Source organism: Mytilus trossulus, chromosome 2 (assembly GCF_036588685.1).
Source record: "Mytilus trossulus isolate FHL-02 chromosome 2, PNRI_Mtr1.1.1.hap1, whole genome shotgun sequence".
Lineage (NCBI taxonomy): Eukaryota > Metazoa > Mollusca > Bivalvia > Mytilida > Mytilidae > Mytilus > Mytilus trossulus.
The window spans coordinates 24,297,558-24,320,102 of NC_086374.1; the positions used below are offsets into that span (position 1 = coordinate 24,297,558).

Genomic DNA, 22,545 nt, shown 5'->3' on the forward strand with positions numbered 1-22,545 from the left:
AAGCATTTCCTGCACCGTATACGGCACCCGTCGTGTTATTTCTTTGTTCAATTCGGTAATGATGGAAGGTTATTGTGACTGAGGAAGAATACCAGATATGATTTCTGACACACTTTTGTCGTAATTTCCTATCAGCTCATGATGGCGACCGCAAAATGTCTTGAGTGATTGATATATAGCCCTGTCTTAGCAACTTTTGAGAAAGCAGTATTCCACGTTCAACAAAATTAACATACTTTGAGCTAGCTCTAGAGTAACGTATCAATTGAGACACATATACTCGATATATTGGTGCCACTGGGATGTTGCTACACATAAATGAAAAGCTTACTATAGGTAAATTAAAATCACCCGTTTTTCATAATTTTGGTATTCAACCTACCATCAGTAGTCATTTCGAGAAAAGGGTCTAAATATGTTGTTACAAATTTTTCAAAATAATTTATTATTAATAAATGAATCTCCACCTTGCAAAATTTCTTATGTTTTGACTATACTCTTTTGTACTTTTTTGGTTTACAACTCTTTATCCTTTAAATAAGCTTTGGATTTTCAAATATGTTCTCGAGCATCACTTCAGAGATATTGATGGTCGAAACGGCATTTGGTACAAAAAGTATCGCTTATGTTATTATAAAGTTTTATCTTCTTTTTATTTTATGATTTAGAGGATCGATAAAATAAACAGATTAAATCTAAATTTACATGCTCTATGAACAATATCACCCTTTATTATAAGAAATGATATTAAGTTTATAGATAATTTACAGATACAGCCAAACTACCAAACACAATCTTTATACCTGTTAAATAATTTTGTAATGGCTTACTAAAGACAAATAGATTACGTTCACTTTAGTTTTACAAGCAAACACGATCAAAGCGAATGATTTATAATATATATAAGAGTAAGTTCCCTTCGGTAACAAAAAGATATCATCATTGTTACGGTAAGCGTTGTTGAATTCATCAATAAAATGGAATTTAGACAGGTCTTAGCTGAGTTTAGCCATAAACTGTAATTCATTAAGATACAAAACATTTCTTGTAAGAATGAGCGCACTGGTACCTATATGGATACTTAAAGCCTGTCGATAAAATTAACTGCCGAAACGTGCATACATGTGGTGAAGGTGAAAATATGGAGCTTTAACCATATTATCATAGCTCCAATTTCCCGACGAAATTGCAACCTACATTTAGACCCATAATCAATCTAAACATTTCACAGCATGCATAAAATATTCAAATTTTCCAATACCGGTGTTTTTGTTTTGCACCTTAGTTTTGGTTCAAATTGCTAATACAATTCTCATATAAATTTGTTCCGTTGGTTTTAATTCCTACGTGATCAAATAAAAAATTACCTGTAGAAAATAACTGATCCAACGGAGGTTTTCTGACCTAAAAGATATCCGTTGTCAAAGTGTTTTGGCCATCCACAGTTCACTTCTGTTACAAAGCAAAATTAGTTCTAAATAAGTTATTATATATCAAACCAATCTAAAATGCTGATCCATGTTTTTATACCAGTTAGCCTATATTCACAGTATTCATGAGTTTATTTCCACACAATGATCGATGCCACATGTTGTAGAGATTTCGTCCCCAAGGTTATCACAAGGACAAAAAGGAATCACTTCTGTGTTGGCAAGAATTATCAATATTATGTTGGTTTTTTTTTGTTGCACTTCAGTTTTTATGTTGTTTCGATGATTTCCTCTTATAATTGATGAGTTTCCCTCTAATTTAGTTTGTAACCCGGATTTGTTTTTCTCTGGGTCGATTAGTGGATTTGAACAGAGGTATATCATACGTTTGCCTTTATTTATGATCATAGTTAATAAATAAACTGTTTTCAAAACTTTGAATTTGTCGAATGCTAATGAGTTTCTAACTCATGGATTATTACCATAACTACATTTGTCAAAACATTTCGGCATTTTTTTTATCATCAGTGCTCTCTAACATCATACTTTATTTAGCTTTAATAAAAGAAAAATTGATCCGTGCGTCACTAATGAGTCTTAATGAAATATTTTTTAATCAACTACCCGGATAATATTTTTAACTAGATACCATAAGAATGATGCAGGTAGAGTGTACGACAACGAACTTCGACCGCGGACGCAAAGTGACGATAAAAACTTACATAGCTAGTAGGCCAGATGTGATAAAAAGTACTGTGTCCCGATTTTTCTAAGTATATTCCTATAACTTTTAAGAGCTTTCTTCCCATAGTTTTGTTACTTAGTTTCTTTTTATTTATAATTATGCTTTTTCTTTGTATAATCCTTAGAACATTTGCCAATTATTCACAATATGTAATTTGATAAAAGAATTGATGACCTATTCTTCAACTAATTAAAGTTTGTTTTTTGGGGGAAATGCACAAAATAAACTACATTTTGTTAAATACTGTTACATTTTTGTTGTCATTCCTTTACTTCCTTAATAAACGGTTTCAGTAGGATGCTGATTTCAGTTTAATATATAGTGTAAACAAATAGATAGTTTATCAACCATTGTCTATTATTAATTTGTATAAGTGAGATTTAATAAATATTCACAAATGATTTATGAAATACTGATAAATGAATAACATAACCTGTGCATGTAACATCATCTCCACTCCACTGTCCGTTTTCCTGACATCGCCTTTCTACTGGTCCCACGTGTTTGAAACCTTTCATGCATTCAAAGCTTAAAACTGTACCATATGCATTTCCTGATCCAATAATCGTACCATAGCGAGGTAAGTTAAGATGTGGACATTCAACGGCTGGAAAATATAATGGTTTTTGTAGGCGCAAACAAACTCAACATTTTTTTTCATGTCTTGTACGTATACATACGGTTAACTTGAAGAAACATTTTTGCTACAAAACGTATATCAAATGTAAAAATATAAATTCCAATTATGTTCAGCAATGATTATAATAAAACCACTCTACATTCTTTTAAAGACTGCCAAGCAAATACTATTTTATCAACATTTTTCATTTCAACTTAGATTCTTGCCTACTTCGTTCATCGTTTCATTCAAATGATGGACTTTGTCCAATAATGAACAACATTCAATATAAATAAGTATATTTTCAATATAATGACACTCATTAATCCTTGGGTATAGAATAAAAAGTTTCATATTCAAAGAAATTTATTCAGTGTGATATAATATTTATAAACGCATACACTCGTTAAATAGGGTGAACGAAATATTTTTTTTAACTGAAATAAGTTCAAACACATCCGCGCAGTGTATATGTGGCGGTGTGGTTATATCATAGTCTCATAAACTTATTGCCACAATTTTACAAAAACATTTAAAATTTGCAATTTGTAACAATAAAATCATCATAGATACAAGGAAAGGTCGTAACTGGGCAACACGTATACAGCCGAATTTCGTTTTAATTTAATGGAAGCTTTTTGTTGTTTTCTTAAACCACTAGACCCTGTCAGAGAGGCTAAAATTGGAGAAATTGCTTCTACCTCTTTATCTATCATCTTGTTTTGATAGATTTTGTTCGTTATGTGACAATTTACTGTAAAAAAATCATTCTGCTCTTCCATATGTATTAAACATACCTTTTGAAATTCGCGTAAACTGTGTTGAGAGCACTATGATAAATTGTGCCATAACGTAAGCTCACCGATAAATGTAACGTGAATGTTTGTTGTTCACAAGTTTTAATTATAAGTAAATAGTTATCAAAAGTACCAGGGTTATAATTTTATACGCCAGACGCGCGTTTCGTCTACATAAGACTCATCAGTGACGCTCAGATCAAAATAGTTGAAAAGCAAAATAAATACAAAGTTGAAGAGCATTGAGGACCCAAAATTCAAAAAAGTTGTGCCAAATATGGCTAAGGTAATCTACTCCTGGGGTAAGAAAATCCTTAGTTTTTCGAAAATTTCAAAGTTTTGTAAACAAAAAATTTATAAAAATTACCATATAATTGATATTCATGTCAACACCGAAGTGCTAACTACTGGGCTGGTGATACCCTCGGGGACGAAACGTCCACCAGCAGTGGCATCGACCCAGTGGTGTAAATAGTTATCAAAAGTACCAGGATTATAATTTTATACGCCAGAAAAAATGTTATGGCAAAGTGATTTAAAACCAATAATGAAGAGAAAATTTAGATTCTTCTCTGAATTGCAATGTATAAACATCTGCAATACCAAAATTGTTTGAATCATACTCACGAATACACTCAGGCACTTCTCCTGTCCATGTCTCATCAGCTTCGCATGTTAAGATCATATCACCATGAAGTTTGTACCCTTGTTTACAGTTATATTTAACTTGATTTTTATACTCAAACATATGCCCTTCTCTCCATCCATCCTTTATATCAACAGGGAAACCACAATTCACAGCTACAATTATAAAATATAACCACACTGTAACAAAGAAAAATTAAACCTAACAATTTTCTTTTAATCGCCAATGTGTACCATACCCTACCAAATCTTTCAATTATTCAGTATTGTGACAAGTTTTTTCATCACTGGGAGTTTACTTTTTTTTCAGCTTATGAATCAATAAAAGATTTTAACTTCACATTTAATGAATTCCGTAGATGACAATAGCTATTGGTACATTCAACGGAACAGTACAATTTGCAACATACAAAAGGAGAGGTAAACACAAACTGATTCTGCGCAAAGGTTTGTATTGTTTCCTTCGCAATTATGTCTAAGTTTGAACTGGTTTATGTTTAATAACGATGCTAAGATGAAGTTTTAAACATCACAACAATGTTTGCTAATGAAACGCCAGGACCAAAAAAAAAGCGTAAACATGTTCTTAGTAATGTCATGCAAAAAATAGAATAATTGGCTTATTGAACAGTGATGTCGTGTTTATGAATAATATTTGATAGGTATATTACCGCTTCATCATTTGGGATACAATTTTGTTTTTTCCGAAAAAGACGGATATTCAAATAATTAATCCATCAACCAGAATACATAAATGTCGTTTCATACTGCTAAAAAATGTACACCATTCAATTCATAACTGAAGTATCTTCAAACTACATAGTAATTCTAGACCAAACACAATTATAAAATTACTCAATTCGACCGAAAGTTTGAGTAACTGCAGCCCGATAAAGAAACTGCGACTGAATACATTTTTTTGCACCTGGATAAGAAGTGTTTCATCTTTAAATTATCAAAAATAAAGCTTATTTTAAGGTCTATCCTATGGAAAAAATCTGCAAAAGCCGCCTTTTCTCATAACAAAGACTAATGCAAGCATTATTAACGGTTGAAATGCCTTTGCTTAGGTAACCGCTTGTCGTAAACTGCTTTTTAAATTTGTATATTGCCAAACTCACATGTATTTCATTCATTTAAATTGTGTTTGTAAATTTGTTACTTTAAATGAGACATTTGCATTAAACAAAAATGTACATAGGTGTTACTTACGACCGCAGGCAAACTGACTCAGTCCCACCCATTCACCATCTCCGTTACACATCGCACGTGGATGTCCATCATTTTGTCTGTACCCTTTAATACACTCGTATGTCACTTGTCGCCCGGCTGGATACAAACTAGACTCGTCATAGCCATCATGTACTGCATTCAATATTTTTGGTGGTTCCTGACAAGTTACTAAAACAAAAATGTTGCATCAAATTTGAATATCCATGGAATTACAGTAATGAAAGCACATGTCTTCTTCCTTTTTTGAAACTACATTATATAATAGAAGTTCAAAAGATATGATTAGTTCGAATAGTTGGTTGTGTAAGCTAAATATATTACCGTCTAATTTCAGTACCAAATGTGTTGTACATTTCTTAAATACATAACCATAGCAGGGCAGGGTAAAGGGACACATATACGCGCACAGATGAAAAGAATTTTCTGGTTTTTAACATTTTTATAGGATTGGACAGAAATTTCTTTTTTTAGTAATTTGATAAACTGGTATGTTCCATGAATCTGATCAATAGTGACCTTACAGTCACCTTTGGTTTTCTTGGTTAGATATTAGGCTTTGATCTGTTGTGTCATGTGTGATTCGTGTTTCAACGTCAGTGTTATTCTGATTGTCACTCGGACTTATATATACTTTAAATTTTTGAAAGTTTGAATAAATGCACTCATCACATATATGGAATTTAGTTTTCATTTTCGCTCTATCAGATGAGATCTGATCAGGTCTTTTCATAATTATCAAAGGTATCAGGTATAATGTAATAATTGAAAAGTCAAGTGTGGAATACTGCGCTGGTGATACTATCGGGGATGAAACTGCTGGTGGAATCGTGCCATTGATGAAAATAGTCATCACCGGTACCAGGCTTATCATTTGATACGCCAGGCGGGTAATTCGTCTTCATCAGACTCATAAGTTACACTCAGATCAAAATAATATGTAAATTCAAAACAAGTCGAAAGTTGAAGAGCATGAATGATCCCAAATTAACATTTATCCATACATACCAGTTTCACAACTCGGTTCCTGTCCATCCCATGTACCATTGGCTAAACATGTCCTCATTCTCCTTCCTGTTAAGAAATACCCTTCATTGCACTCGTATTCCATCTCATTTCCAAAGCTATTTTTAAATGGTTCTTTTACTCTTCCATTATCAATTGATCTAGGTCTAGGGCATCCTGGACCTGATAGAAATATGGAAGTGTAATATTTTTGACATTTTTGTCTTTTGTGTTTGTTTGTTTTGTTCACGCATCGTTGACATTAATGGAATTTGAGGCGACTTTCATACAAGTGAGAGGTTTAGCTAGCTTTCAACCCAAGTTCAATCCACCATTTTCTACATAAGAAAATGCCTGTACAAAGTCAGGAATATGACAGTTGTTATCCATTCGATTGATGTGTTTGAGCGTTTGATTTTTCCATTTGATAAGGAACTTTCCTTGTTGAATTTTTATTGGAGTTCAGTATTTTTATGATTTTAATTTTCAATAATGCACCAGTATCCAGGTATTTCTCGTTTCTCGTTTTTCTACAGATTAAACCGTTATTTGTCCCATTTGAAAGTTTATACACTGGTAATTTTTTGGGACCCTTTAAAGCTGGCTGTTTGATGTGAACTAAGGCTCTGTGTTGAAGACCTTACCTTGACCTATAATGGTTTACTTTTATAAATTGTGGCTTGGATCGAGAGTTGTCTCATCGGCACTAATACCACATCTTCCAATATCTATACATTGATGTTATTTCACGAAAAAAGACACGCGCGATTATACTAAAGTGCTGCGTTATAAAAAGGATCCTTTTTTCTTATATTTAAATTTTACACATTGAGAAAAATCCTCCCTTAGCCCACAACATCCTTATTTGAGTCAAAAAATCATGAGAGGCACGCAGTTAATGTACTTCAAGTAAAAATGTTAGGAAGTGGATTGCTAAAGAAATTCATCACAATTAGTTAACTGTTTCAGCAATGTTTCCAGTATTTTAAATTAACAGATTGCATGCATCTTCCATCTGGTGCAGAACAATTGGTACCGTTAATGTTATTCCAAATTAACAGAGTTTATAACGTAATTGTAAATGCAAATAACAACTTATCTGAGAAATATTGCTTTGTTTTTTAATTCCCAAAACAAATACACTAATGTGAACATTTTCGAAATTCTGATTTTAATCAACAAATATTTGCCTTACTAAGATTGATTAGTGGTACAAGAAATTTCAGCAAAATCCATTGTTTTCATTACCGATATAAAGATGATGTACTTTTGCTAATTAGTCATTACTTCAGTATAACATCTCATAAATCTCAGTCGACACAGAATCATGGTAACTAGAATGTGTATTTCTAATTAAAACTTACATCAAACAGACGACTGAAGTCATCATAAAATGACAATAATACTTTCGTAATTACTTAACTAGTTGATTCTAACATAGCTTCACACGTCCCATTAATAACATTATTGCCAGATGTATAATTTTGCTTTTCATAACACTTTTTCCGAATATGACTTGGGAGCAGGAGACTATTCTATCGGCGATTTCTACTTCCATATTTGTCTATCTGCATAAGGACTTGTCATCTGTATTCAAACATTAAACTTTATTCTTAACCTCATTCCAACGTTCATCAATTACAGTTGGTTGCAATTCTTTTAACGACCTTTTTTATACTGAACTTCATTGCAGCGTTTGTTCAACAATTCATTACAGTTATCTGGTTGAATTTTTTTCTTTAACGGCCCTTTTTCATTATCATGAATAGACAGGTAAAAGGTCAATTCGTTGTATACAGTATATCTTTATATGAAAAAAAATATATTTCATAAAGATTTTTTTCGTAGTAAAAGTAGTGATAAAGAATATTAGCATTTTCTGGGGGTATTCTAATTGTAAATTGAAGGGAGGAAAATCAAGATGTGGTTGTAATACAACATATCGTTTAGTGCAATGTTTGACTAGCCACAAAACCAGGTTTAACCCACAATTTTTTTCTTAAAATGTCCTGTACCAAGTCAGGACAATGACAATTAGCATCTGATAGTTCTTTCTAGTGTGTGCTGCATTTTCGTTTGACTTTTGTTCAATTCAGTGTTTCTGTTGTTTTGTTGTTTTCCGCTTATAGTGTATGTGTTACCTCGGTTTTAGGTTGTAACCCGGATTTGTTTTGTCTCAATCGATTTATGACTTTCGAACAGCGGTACTTTACTGTTGCCTATATTTACAAACATTATACGACCACAGTTTGTAATGTACCGTGCAAAAGGTTTTAACAAACGGAACAATTAACACCATTGAACAATCAGAAGTACTTTCATTAATTATTGTTTGTTATTTAATAACTCACATTAACAGTAGTAAAATATAACTTCAGATTTTCTCTGATAATTATATTTTATCAATTCTGCCACATTCAAAAGTGATGTATCAGTCTGATATTACCGATTTAATCAACGATTAATATTTTATTCATCACATGTAAACGAAAATCTATCAAATTTATAGTATTAAAATATTAAACAACTGTTTCATTATATCAACGCGTGTCATTATCTGTACGATCATATGCATTATCGAAGAATCTAGCATTAAAATATAATGAGTGAGAGATATGATGAAGCATTAATTACAAAAAAAATGTGATGAAATCAGTGAATCATCCATAAAAGCTACTTCATAAATGATTTAGGCTGCTAATGGTTTTCTTCAAAGACAGAAATTAATCTTGTTGTCATGACTTAGTTTCCATCGTTATATGTTCATCCTTTCTTCAGTCGATGAAAACTTAAATTTTCCATTATATAAAATTTATATTGGAGTGTAATTCTTTCCTTTTTTTCGAATTGTATCATTGAAAGAAAAGGTGGCGCTCATACTGAATTGATACTTATGGATTCGGCACTGAGTTTGGCGACTTTTTTATGATCTTATGCTATCCCTTCTTATGTCAAAATTTGTATTTTGTTACTTTTGCCAGACAAAAATACAGGAAGTAATGATTAAAGAAAAACCATTTCGGTAAGCTTTTAAAAAAGTATAATGGTCATTTTATAAACCTTTCACACATAAAAACAATAAATAAATAATAGAACTTTAAATATATCACGTAGTTAATTTTACCAAAAGTTATGTCTAGACAAACTTACTACTACACGTCATCTTAGGACCAACCCATATGCCTGCACCAACACACCACGCTCTACTTATATCATTCGTATTGCCAGTGTTTCCTGTGTCACATGTATATTGTAACATGCTTCCAATATCAAAAGTTGTTTGATAGATTTCTCCATCATGATGAGCATGGCTGACAACAGGGGGCTTTCCACATTCTGCTTTTGCTATAAAAAAAAAAAAAAAAGGAAAAATAGAAATATATATATTTCCAGGTGAAGGGAATAGACAGGTGTTCCGAAAATAAATGTTAATATCGATATGCTTAGCCAAATCTTTGAATCAAAATCTGTTTTTTTTTAAAATACAATCGATCCTCCATCTCTATTTCAAAAGATCTTATCTCTAAACATGTTGCTCTAAACGTTCGTTGTACTTTTGTCCTCAGTATGTTTTGTATTTTTATTTTACAAATTTTGTGCTCTGCTTTCTTTTACAAGCATTTATTTTAAACAAATTCCTACAAGTATGCTATAGAGGAATATTTAAGAAAATTTTATGTTAGTATTTCCTAGATTATTTCTACATACCTTGGATGGATTGGTTAATGTTTATTCTACATTCAGGGGGTGATAAGCTCCATTGTCCATCTCCTTGACATACCCTGACTCTCTGATGTTTTCCATGTATTTCATATCCTTCGTGGCATTGATATCTTGCTATAGCAGCGAACTTGTTATATGGCAGGACAGTAACCTCTCCGTACTGAATAGAACCTATTGGTTCGCACTTCATATCTATAAAGTGCAATGAAAAATATGTGATTGGGTTTTATGGTCCGTCCCTCTCAATAGTTACCTTTTTTTATAGTTCCTTTAAAATAAGAACTCACTATTTCGCGTTGAATAACATTGTCCGCTCCAAAACCATTGTGAGTCCTGAAAGTCAAAACAAGCAATCTGCCATTTCTTGTCTGTAAAGTGTTTAATGTTTCAATTTGATTGAAAAACACAAACTGGTATGGGAAAAGGCAAAACATTGAATGATAAACAGTATAATTCAAAAGAAGAAAAAAATCGCCCTTTTATTTTCTACAGCGGATGACCATGAGGATATTTTGTTGTGAAAAATATAAATATCAATAAAAAATTAAAAACATCGAAAATTTGGTTAACGAAGGCGGAAGAACTTTGACCTATAATGGCTTACATTTTACTTTTATAAATTGTTACTTGGATGGAGAGTTGTCTCATTGGCATTCATACGTCATCTTCTTATATCTATAGACAACATTGTATATATATATATATATTGAAATGTGACCTACTTTTATTTATACAGCTTAACCCACAATCTCCATCACATAAGCAGTCTTTTCTTTTACTTTTGCAGGCCTCTAAAGCACAGGGCTTTTGGCACTTTCTATTTACGTTATCTTTCCTTGGGTCACATTTTGGCTGATTACAAGTTACCACTGAAAATGGATACAATAAATTGTATTAGGGTAATTTTTGTTTTTATCAAAATCAACCATCATTGCAACTGTATGTATCATCAATATGACGAATTATTAACTCGAACCAAAGATTACTTTATCCAAGTCTGCTATAATAGTAAGTTAACATGGAATAGCATGAGGCGAAACTGTGCTGAATGTAAATTCGCAAAGAATGATGTTATGTAGATCTGTTCTGATGGAAAGTTCACATGGGATAGCATTTTGTAGATGTGTGCTGCAGGTAACTTCGTAAAGTATGGTATAATATAGAGGTTAGATATCAATAAAGTGCATAGTCGAATTTTGTCTGATTGTGGATCTAAAGAATTTCGAATCAGATGTGGAAGTTACATTTCAGAGTATAACGATTGGTGGAACTGTTCGGTGGATAGTGGGTAAAAGATGACGTTAGTTGAACAGTTCTAGTGGTTACATTTCTGTATGATGGAAGTACGTTGTTATTGTATCTGTATTGAGTGGTAATATAGGTATAGTTATGTGCAGAATCCAGCATGAGTATCTCCTCCGTTGGTTGTCGGAAACTGAATGGTTTGACTGTTCTCTGTTTATGGTATTCATGACATACTGGGATGCCATGTTTTTGTACGAATTGTCAACTATGTACAGTGTTTTGGATATGGAGCTACAGAATCTAACAGTGTTGAACTAAGGATTTGTATAGTCTAACTATATAAATCCTTGGTTGAACTAATAGGAGAAATAAGTGGTATATCGAAATTATAAAAAAAAAATTAAAAAAATACAGAAATCGCTTAATTTTCATGGTGTGTTCTCATTTCGCCTTAGCTGTGAATTCCAGGTTAAAAAGGTAAAAAAATATACTAAGGCCAGATGGGATTTGAACTAAGGCGAAATGTGAGTTTAGATAAAAATATTAGATAAACAAATTAAACTTTTGTGTGTTTATAACAATTTGAACAATATGTAATAATTATTAGGGAATCGTTTCTCTAAAATTATTTTTTTTAACAAAAGGGTCCATTTTTATGATTTCAAGAGTTGTGCAATCATGAAAAATCTACAGTAAAAAAATGTAGTTGGAAAGTTGCTCCTCATGAAATATTGTTTGTTTTATATTTAATAAAGTTGCAACTTTTTTTAATTCATGCAGTTAGAAAAAAAAAGTTCAATAGATGAAAATCCACATATTTTCCCACAGACATGTTAAATAAACAAAAACTATCTTCAAAACTGTACTAATTATATATATTTAGCAAAAGCCAGGGTATTCAATGACTTGACTTCTTCAAGATTTGAACAAATGACCACTGATTAATTTATCATGAGGTCTGATGCACAGACCATTGAGACTGCACAAAATTGCCTTCATTTGAAAGTAGGAGGTCAGCACTCTACCAGACGAAACTGCAATCACGTTTACCAAATACTTAACCAAGAATTACACACCTTGAAAAACGCATCACAGACTAATGCCTGCACCAAGTTAACGTATAATTGTGATATGAATAGAGGGCAGATACCCACAACCATCCTGGAACCATCACCAGACAGAAGGACCTAGGACAAATAAGTATTTAGAAGGCTGGCATTATAAGCTCAATTAAGAGAAAAAAAGCACATCCAAACATATTTTGAATTATCAATGTGTTTAAGAAAGAGCAAGCAGCTTACGAGGCAAAGAGAGTACAGTGTGCAGCAGGTGGCAAGACAAGAGGAAAAGCAAAGAAGTATAGATAATTAGAAGAAATATTCACCACTTTAAAGGAAACCCTACACAAAACATAACTTAATTACATTGTTTACATATATCTTTATTTCTCAACAAACCAAATTACAATGGTATAGAGATACACACAATAATTACATAGTGTATATGTACAGACATACAAAAATTATACGAAAGCAAGAGGAGGTACATATCATATATTACGATATACATATTAAACTAAATGATATCAAGTACATGAATTACCCAGGAGAGCCTAAATGAATATTTACAATTCTTATATATTTGCACAAGTTATTAAGATCAGAAAGATTTTTACTATTCATCAGTTCATTAAATTTCAATGCATTTGGTTGATTTCTATATTTTTTTCTCAAAAACTGTTTACGATCATCATTGAATACAGAACACATAAAAATATAATGAAATTCATCTCCGATGTCACCAGAATTACAAAGTAAGCATTTTCTATTTTCTCTTGCAACGTTTTGCCATCTACCAGTCTCAATAGGAAATCTATGACTTCCTGTTCTCAATCTACATAATGTAATAATATTTCTATCATCTAAATGTTTAAAATAATATTCAAATTGACAGTTTTCTTTATACATACGGTAGTTTATAGCTTTTGGCGATTCTTGCACGTTAGTGTGCCATTTCTGTTTAAATTGATCAACAAGATTTTGTTTAACAATATTATATAGCCATGTATCGTTTACAAAATATTGGGTATCCCACACAAATGATAAACCAGATTCATCAAGAATGGATTTAACATGTTTCAACCATGTAATATCATTTTTGTATTTATACAATGAGTACTTGTATAGTATTGCAGGAAGTTTTTCTAGTTTTCCAGACAACAATTTAGTCCAGTAGTTAATTAAACGGAGTTTTATATCAATCTCCAAAGGATATCTGCCCAATTCTCCGTATATCATGAAATTAGGTGTAGAATTTTTAACCTTAAGCAAAAGTTTGCAGAATTTCATATGAACCCTTTCTATAACCGAATTATTACCAAAACCCCAGACTTCACTCCCATAAATTAAAATAGGTTTAACAATCTTATCAAATAATTCAATTTGACATTCAATAGAAAGATTGTGCAATCTGCCTTTTTTGATAACGTCGTACATAGCACACATTGCTTTATTTGCTTGTGCTTTTTTAGCCTTTAAAAAACTTCCTGTTCTACTGAATAAGACACCTAGATAAGTAAACTCATTAACAATTTCTAGTACAATATCTTCATAATTAAACTTAACATTATTAGGTAGTCTACCTTTAGAAAAAAATACAATTTTACTTTTTTGTACATTCACTTTCAGTTTCCACAATTTACAGTATTCAGATAAAGTATCCAGTTGCTTTTGTAAGTCAACCTGAGACTCTGATAACAAGACTGTATCGTCTGCATATAATATAATAAAAAGTTTAAGATAACAATCTAGTTCAGTTTCTAATTCATCTGATAGAGATTTCAAACCATCTATGTTCTTTTCTATTAGAAAATCTTCTAGATCATTTACATATAAAGAAAAAAGTATAGGAGATAAAGTTTCCCCTTGCCTAACACCAACATTACATGGGAAAAATTCAGAATATTCATTACTATAAAAAATTCTAGATTTTATGTTACTGTACATAGTTGTAATAGTATTAAACATTTTACCATTCACAGAGTATTTAAGTAATTTTGACCAAAGTCCTGCATGCCAAACAGTATCAAAGGCCTTTGCAAAATCAATAAAGGCACAATAAAGTTTTTTCTTTTTCTGTTTTAACAGTTCAAATAATAGATGAAGTACAAAAATGCTATCGATAGTAGAATATTTTTTCCTAAATCCAAACTGGTTTTCCTTAAGCAATAAGAAATTTTCTAAAAAAGAGCTTACTCTAAGATTGAGTACTGAAGTAAAAAGTTTACCCAAGCAGCTTAAAATAGTGATGGGTCTATAATTGTGTGGATCACATTGATCTCCTTTATTCTTGTAAAAAGGTATAATATTTCCAATAAGCCAGGATTCTGGTACATTTCCCGAACTAAATATAACATTAAAAAGCTTAACATAAACAGGCATAAAAATATTACATGTAGACTTTATATATTCATTTATAATTAAATCATCACCACATGCTTTTCCATTTTTTAGTTTTTTTATACATGTAAAAATTTCTACCTCAGTAATACTACTGTTAATAATTTCATTCAATTCTTGCAATTCTTCTGAAATAGGTATGTTTTCATCTTCAGAAGTTGAAGAATTAAGACTTTTAGAAAATTCGTAAAGAACATCAACAGAAATATTAGCTGTTTTTACCCCCCTGTTTGTATTCAAAATCTTCCAAAATTCCTTTGCGTTGCTGTTTTTTAATGTGTTCATCTTCTGTCTGATTTCTTTTTTATGCTTTTTTATGTATCTATCTAGTTGTCTCTTATAATCTCTCTCTGAGTTTTTCATTTGTTTTCGATTATTTTCCGTCTTAATGGATTTATACCTTCTTTTTGCGATACGGAAACATTTTCTTGTTTTCCAGCATTCCTTGTTAAACCATGGCTTGTGTACCTTTTTATTGAAGTGTTTGTTTCCCCCCTTGTAATGAGATCCCAATACCTTTTCTGCTGATTCTAGAATAATAGCGTTCACCTGTTCAACCACTTTATTTATGTTTTCTTTGGCTAGTATGCTAGTTTCTAGCATGTTCAACTCTGATTCTAATTCGCTTATCTTATTTCTGTCAATGCTCTCAACAAATTCGTTTTCTTTTTCAGTATCCCATTTATTTATCTTTTTTACATTTTGATCAGCGCATGTTTCTACGTTTATATTTTTATCTATAGCGCAAGTTTGTTTAAATAACATAGTCAACGATAAAGGCGAGTGAACATCAGAATATAATGACGAAAAATCATGAACAAGCATTTCATTAATACAGTATAACAATGGATATGTTCGGTGCCGGTACTGTATTGGAATCATCTACTGTTTGTGAAGTGTACATTTGTCCATTTACGTACAGAATGTCCCGCACTAGTCTTACGTGGCAGCCATCAGCTCGCTTCTGTTTCATGATTGGGTACAGACTTTTCCTTGCCTGTTCTATGGCATCAGGGAATTGTTGGTTTACTCCATATGGTTTTCCTTTCAGTCGGTATGTGTTTGATAATACTCTGGCCAGATCTTTGTAAAAGATAAATCGTGCGACGATCGGTCTAGGTCTTCCTCTCCTACCAGGCATAGCTCCGTGCCCGAATCTATGGACATTACCGAGTTCAACCCTGTGTGTGATACGAAGTTCGTTTAACATGAATTTTCGTATTACATCTTCTGTGTTTCTCTTCTTGAATTTCATGTAGACCCGTGAAAACTAGATTGTTCTTCATCGATCTACATTGTAAATCTAATACTGTGTCTTTTAGCTCTTCGTTTTCCTCTCTGATGTCACTAAGCGTTGATTTTATTTCATGTCTAAGTTCGGTTGCTTGATCGTTTAAATCGTTTTTCACTTGAGTAACTGTTGTTTTTACGTATTTCACATCTTTTGTATTTTGTTCATGTTTCAGTTTAAAATCATCCATAAAATCACTGATTCGTTGTAGATTCTTATCCGTTTCTGCATTAGTTTTATTGAGCTGCGTAAGATCTTTATTCAAGTTAAAATTGTCTGTTATAACTTTATTTATTTCGCTGTCTTGTTTGTCACACCTGATATTAAGGCTTATAGCATCATTGTCTATTTTAGAAACTGTACTCTTTACTTCATGTAACTCAGACACTAGGTTTGTTAATGTTCGATTTATTTGGTTGACTTGTTTCATTCCTTTTTCAATTAATGTCAGTCTATTGTTCATATCAAGCATTAATTGGTATACATTTTCTAATGAAACAGTTTTATTTTCTTCACCGTATAGAACATCTCTACTCTGATTGAGTATATCAGATGTATTTTGAGATTCCATTTCAACCACTCGTGTAGAGCCTCAAAAATTAAACCTTGAAGTTTGAGTATAATTCATCTGTCATAACAAAAGCCCCGGGCGCTGGTAAATAGTTGGAAAAGTAAAAAGTCTCTCGGGGTTTTACCTAATGATCTAATAAGTTTCAAAGTTTCCAAAAACACTAATAAATCCTTAAACTAGGCAAAGTTTACTTTGGGCGGACAGTCCCACATCACAATCTCAAATGTTATATTCTGAAGTTATTAAATTATCTCAAGAAATTCATTCCAAAAATACAACTTATCTCAGGATCGATTTTTTATCCGTCTCCATCTTGCTTTCGTAATCTCTCTTTTGAAGCTCCCATTTTGCCTTACTTAATTCTTGTGTACCTGAAAATTTTTACTAAGGCAAACTAGGATTTATTTTATATATAAATTTTGACAGCTAAGGCGTAGAAAGAAAAAAAAATAGGTCACCGATGAGTAAAAAAAGAGATTTCAATTAAATGCAAAAAAGTGGTATGTTTGCACCAAAGAAAGATAATTTGAAGCCTTTTTAGTAATATAAACATTTTAAAAGTCATCTGGGGCCAAAATGAATTGATTTATTTGGATAACGTTTGTACCTCATTATGAAGTAACAACTAAAAGTGTAATAAATAAATTGTATAATGAAAAATAATATTTTTGCTGAAATTTTTTGTGGTATGGGAGTATAAAATATTCATACTTTGCAAAAACTTAGTATATATAATTGATATATGTTCAAAAATATTATAAAAAAAATAGGTCACCGTGCGTTTTCTCCAGCTATAGGTTATGACAAAATGACAGATTTTGTATTGATTATACAGGAAAAAAACATCATCATGTAAATATCATGAATCTAAACTAAATAATAAAATTGTAAAATAAAATATGAGGAGAAAGCTTTTACAAAAAACTTTGGGAATTTCAAAAGAAAAGAAAAGATTGGGTCACAATGCTCTTTTCCCGGTTAAAATACAAATTGCGAAAATAGCGAAATTCCATGAGGTCCTTCAGAAAATGCAATTTATTCAGAGTAACTTCCCCTTAAAAGTCCAATTTATAAACATTAAAAAACAAGCAAAAATAATCTACACGTGTAAAATTAATATTCTTATAAATCTGTTCTTTTGAATGAAAATTCACATTAGTAATCTGCATTCTTGCATCAAATCTAAATCTTGCATCAAATTTTGATTGAAAAATCTGGACCTTAGCTTTTCTGTTTTATTCAATCCAAGATGGCAAAAGACACCCTTAGTTACCACCTGAAGTGCCTTTCGTTTACTGATTTTAAGTGTACATTCTCTTCTGTACTTGATACTGTCCTAATAATTTAGATCTTAGAGCTGAATCTAGTAAATAAAAATAGTTCGTGTGCCTGTCCAGTCAGGCCATACAACGATTTAATGTTGACAGCAGGTTTTTTTTTTGTCTCTGTAAAATTCTTTTTTTTTACCTAGAGTCAGAACAATTAGCAGAAAGATATGCTGTTAAATTATTTGTCTATTGTCGAACACCGTATGTCATTTCATTTGATTTTTTTTTGTAAGTTTGGGTTATTACTCTCTATCCCAATATGTGCTTTTAGGAATATATAATGTACCCATTGGAAGTTCGAATGTTCTTGATAAAATAAGACATCACAAATTCAAGAGAGTCTTATAAAACCTCATTTCAACTTGTTAAGTGGAAACCTCCATAAATATAACATCATTTACACAATTATGCTATTAAATCTTAGATGATGTGCTAATATATCTTAATTGGCTTGTCGTTTTACAAAATGGCCTTTAAACAACAATTTAGTAAGAATATAATTAGCCTGAAATTAGGTGACAATGATATTAAATCATAAGTAAATTTTCTGCATTGTAATGTTAGAGAAACAACATAGATCAGTATAACTTGCGTGCAGTTTTGTTTAATTGTATAGTTTAAATAGTTTGCACAGTTTTATTAGGAAGTCCATGCCAAAATAGGTCCATTGAAAAAAACTTGTCATGCTCCTGTTAGAAATCTCAAAATTGTTTTATAAATTGCATACGAAACGCTTTTCTGAATTAACCATCATCAAGATCGTTAAAAACCGAATGTTTGAAAGTCAAGGACGTACAAACCGAAACAGTCAAATAATAAAAAATAAAAAAGGACATACAAATTATAGCCATATCTGTCCAAGGTAGACTTTGAATGAAGGATAGTTTAACCATCATTGGTTTTCTTTCTTGACATACTTGTTTGTTTTATAGTTATTAAGATTATAACATATTGCTAACTGCTGTGCCCTTATTTTTGACACATTGCTGTCAATATAATGTTGGTAGGAATATGAAAGTTGTGATCAATTCATTTGACGTGTTTGAGCATTTGATTTTTCCATTTGATTAAGGACTTTCCGTTTTGGGTTTTTCTCTCGGAGTTTGGTATTTTTGTTATTTTACTAATTTTGATACTCTGCTGGAGGACTGGTATTCTCAAAGGGTATCACCATCCATAGAACCAGTACTTCGGTACTGGCATGCAAATACGGATAGTGTTGTTATCAAAACTTGTAACACTGAAATTTACACATTTTTGTTAATTTATTTTAAATTTAGAAACATATCTCCCTCATGCACAGACAGCTCTTATTTATTTTGCTTTACTATGTATCCTTTTTTGGTTTTATCACCTATTCAATCTATTTATAAGTTAAAGATTTTGATTTTTTGGCCCAGAGAATCACTGAAGTATGGATTGAATGGATCATACAGGGAAAAACCATCATCGTGTAAATATAATCTAAACTAAATGATAGAATTGTAAAATAAAATATGAGAAGAAAGCTTTTAGAAAAAGCTTTGGGAATTTCAAAAGAAAAGATCGAGTCACAGTGCGTTCTTTCACATTCAAAATACAAATTGCGAAAACAGCGAAATTCCATGTAGATTCCTTTTTACTGTTTTTGATACTCTGCTGAAACTGGTAGTCTCCGAGGGTATCACCATCCATAGAACCAGTACTTCGGTACTGGCATGCAAATAAGGATATTGTTGTTATCAAAATTTGTAACACTGTTACACATTTTTGTTAATTTATTTTGAATTTAGAATTTTATATCCCTCATGCACAGCTCTTATTCATTTGGCTATACTATGTATCCTTTTTGGTTTTATTAGCTATTCAATCTATTTATAAGTTAAAGATTTTAAATTTTTGGCCCCGAGCATCACCGATGAGAAATTTATTCGGTTTAACATCAATTAAATGTATGTTTGAGAAAGTTGTTTTCTCTTCTTTTTTTTATCGTCTAAACATCCCGGTATTCAGAAAAGTATTTACAAGCTGTACAAATGTGAAACATCCATTACCGACGTAACTATATATATTGACAATTTTACTGCACCAGATGCGGTGTTTTATAAATTGCTACCATACAAACATGATATGACTACTCCGTAAGGCATATGTTTAAAGCAGGTTTACGCATTTTTTTAAAAACTGGAATATCACTGTCTTATATTCGCCTTGCTATTTTGACAGTGCCAATAAGAGGTCCGCGTAACACTTTGTTCATGTACCCTAGAGGCACACGGAACACTTTTAATGTACCCTAGAGGTACACATAACACTTTGTTAACGTACCCTAGAGGTACATGTAACACTTTGTTAACGTTCCCTAGAGGTATACGTAACACTTTGTTAACGTTCCTTAGAGGTACACGTAACACTTTGTTCACGTTTCCTACAGGTACACGTACCACTTTGTTAACGTTCCCTAGAGGTACACGTAACACTTTATTAACGTTCCCTAGAGGTACACATATCACTAAGTTCAACTTTCCTACAGGTACACGTAACACTTTGTAACTGTACCCTAGAGGTTCACGTTACACATTGTTCACTTTCCCTAGAGGTACATGTAACACTTTGTTACTGTACCCTAGAGGTACACGTCAACCTTTGTTAACGTACCCTAGAGGTGCACGTTACACGTTGTTCACGTTCCCTAGAGTTACACGTAACACTTTGTTCATATACCCTAGGTACATGTAGCATTTCTGCAAATGTAAACTTCAAAAATCAAACTCAAACTATCATTAAAATTTATGAAAAAAAAAATATCTTGAAAACTTTGTATCAGGCATTATCTCTTCGACATTAAAAAAGCTTTTGTCAAAATTTGTAATAATTCTAAATGTTGCCTATGCCAACGCCTCTGTCAAAGAAATAAAAGATCGGTATGTCTCACATTCACGATATAAATGTCACAGGCTCGACAAAAAGAGCACAGGTTATGTATTGTATTAAAAAATACCACTAAATTAATACAGTCTTGAAATACCGGGTTATACATACAATTGCCAATCTAAACAATATTCATTTTTTACTTTACTATTTTCATCAAATTATTCCATATTCCAAGTTTTATTGTCAGACTGCATCTGTCCTAAATAAATTAATAAAATTATACTTACCGGCCGTAAATATAAACAAAACACTAAGAAGAATTACACTCGGTTCCATCATTACAAATATTTGTTATTCTGAACGGCACATCTGCTGATAATTAAATCAAGCTTCTTTCTGCTATTGTTATTTCAATGAAGGAGATTGACTGACAGATAAGTCTGCTATGAAATATGATTTACCAATAAACTTCACCAATATATAGTTATTCTTTTATAGCTGACCATGAGAAAATATTGAGATTTGATCAAAACCATAGCAAGTTTTCAGCAACACAATGACGTCTTTGATAATTCCAATATTGACAAATTTTGATTCTTTTTGTGTATTTCATAATGACAATATACGATAACCGAATGTATTATTCATCTGCGTTTTATTCAGCAATCTACGCGAAATGGAATTTTGACAACTGATATTATATGAGTGAATTTCATGAGAGGGTATTTGTCAAACGTATTGATTTATTATGCAATGCAATAATGTTTCAAACAAAAGTATTAATCAATTACCATGGTCTTTGTTCCATCTTTTGTATCAGATGAGACTTCATCCTAGTTACTAAGTAGTTGTGTTGTGTAAGGAGAAATGTGTATGTTTTTTTTTTGAGTCGATTACATAACTTGATTGGTATGCTTGAAATAAGCTAATGGGTAAATAATTGTATAGATTATTGTTCATGCTATTGTTGTATGTAAAGTATATTTTAAACTAAGACATTTTGCTCCTGCAAAAACAAGAGAGAAAAAACACACACACAGAAAGAAGGAACCAAAAGACAAATCACTGTCCAAAGATAGGAAAATTGACAATAAAAAACGACAAAATGTCTTTTTTGGCAAACACATACTGTATTTTCTCTTGGTAAACAGAAAAATCGAAAATCAAGATATGGACGATTGTTGCTGTTCGTATTAGATTCATTTAAAGTTGGTTCACTGTTGTTTTTTGTAGTATAAAACGATTTTGTGTTTTATTATTTCAAGCAAAATAATCATCAATGGAACTTTAAATGCTATAATTCTTCTCTCTGTAATAAATAAAATTTAAAATGATCTTATTTTATTAGTTTAACATAAAAAAAGAAGATGTGGTATGCTTGGCAATAAGACAACTGTCCACAAGTGACCAAAATGACACAGATATTAACAATTTTAGGTCACCGTACGGCCTTCGACAATGATCAAAGCCCATACCTCATAGTCAGCTATAAAAGACCCCGATATGACTATGTTAAACAATTCAAACGAAAAAACTAACGGCAGTTATATAAAAAATGAACGAAAAAAAAATGTAACACGTAAACAAACGACAACCGCTGAATTA

The 22,545-nt window shown here is 31.7% G+C and overlaps 1 protein-coding gene across 2 annotated transcripts in view; it reads right to left on the reverse strand.

The window, feature by feature from the left end:
* The window catches only part of LOC134706803 (protein lev-9-like), a 32,271-nt gene extending 10,490 nt beyond the window's left edge, over positions 1-21,781 (reverse strand). The window contains exons 1-9 of one of the 2 annotated variants that reach the window (XM_063566096.1): positions 21,732-21,781; positions 10,917-11,063; positions 10,180-10,386; positions 9,622-9,816; positions 6,475-6,654; positions 5,449-5,637; positions 4,219-4,392; positions 2,609-2,782; positions 1,368-1,452 (exon numbers count right to left, since the gene is read on the reverse strand). In XM_063566096.1, the coding sequence (XP_063422166.1) occupies positions 1,368-1,452; positions 2,609-2,782; positions 4,219-4,392; positions 5,449-5,637; positions 6,475-6,654; positions 9,622-9,816; positions 10,180-10,384 (1,202 nt within the window). In that variant the 5' untranslated portion in view covers positions 10,385-10,386; positions 10,917-11,063; positions 21,732-21,781. Of the gene's footprint in view, positions 1-1,367; positions 1,453-2,608; positions 2,783-4,218; positions 4,393-5,448; positions 5,638-6,474; positions 6,655-9,621; positions 9,817-10,179; positions 10,387-10,916; positions 11,064-21,227; positions 21,599-21,731 lie in introns of those variants that run through there. The other variant, XM_063566095.1, reaches the window with a different exon arrangement.
* Between the last annotated feature and the right edge of the window lie 764 nt (positions 21,782-22,545).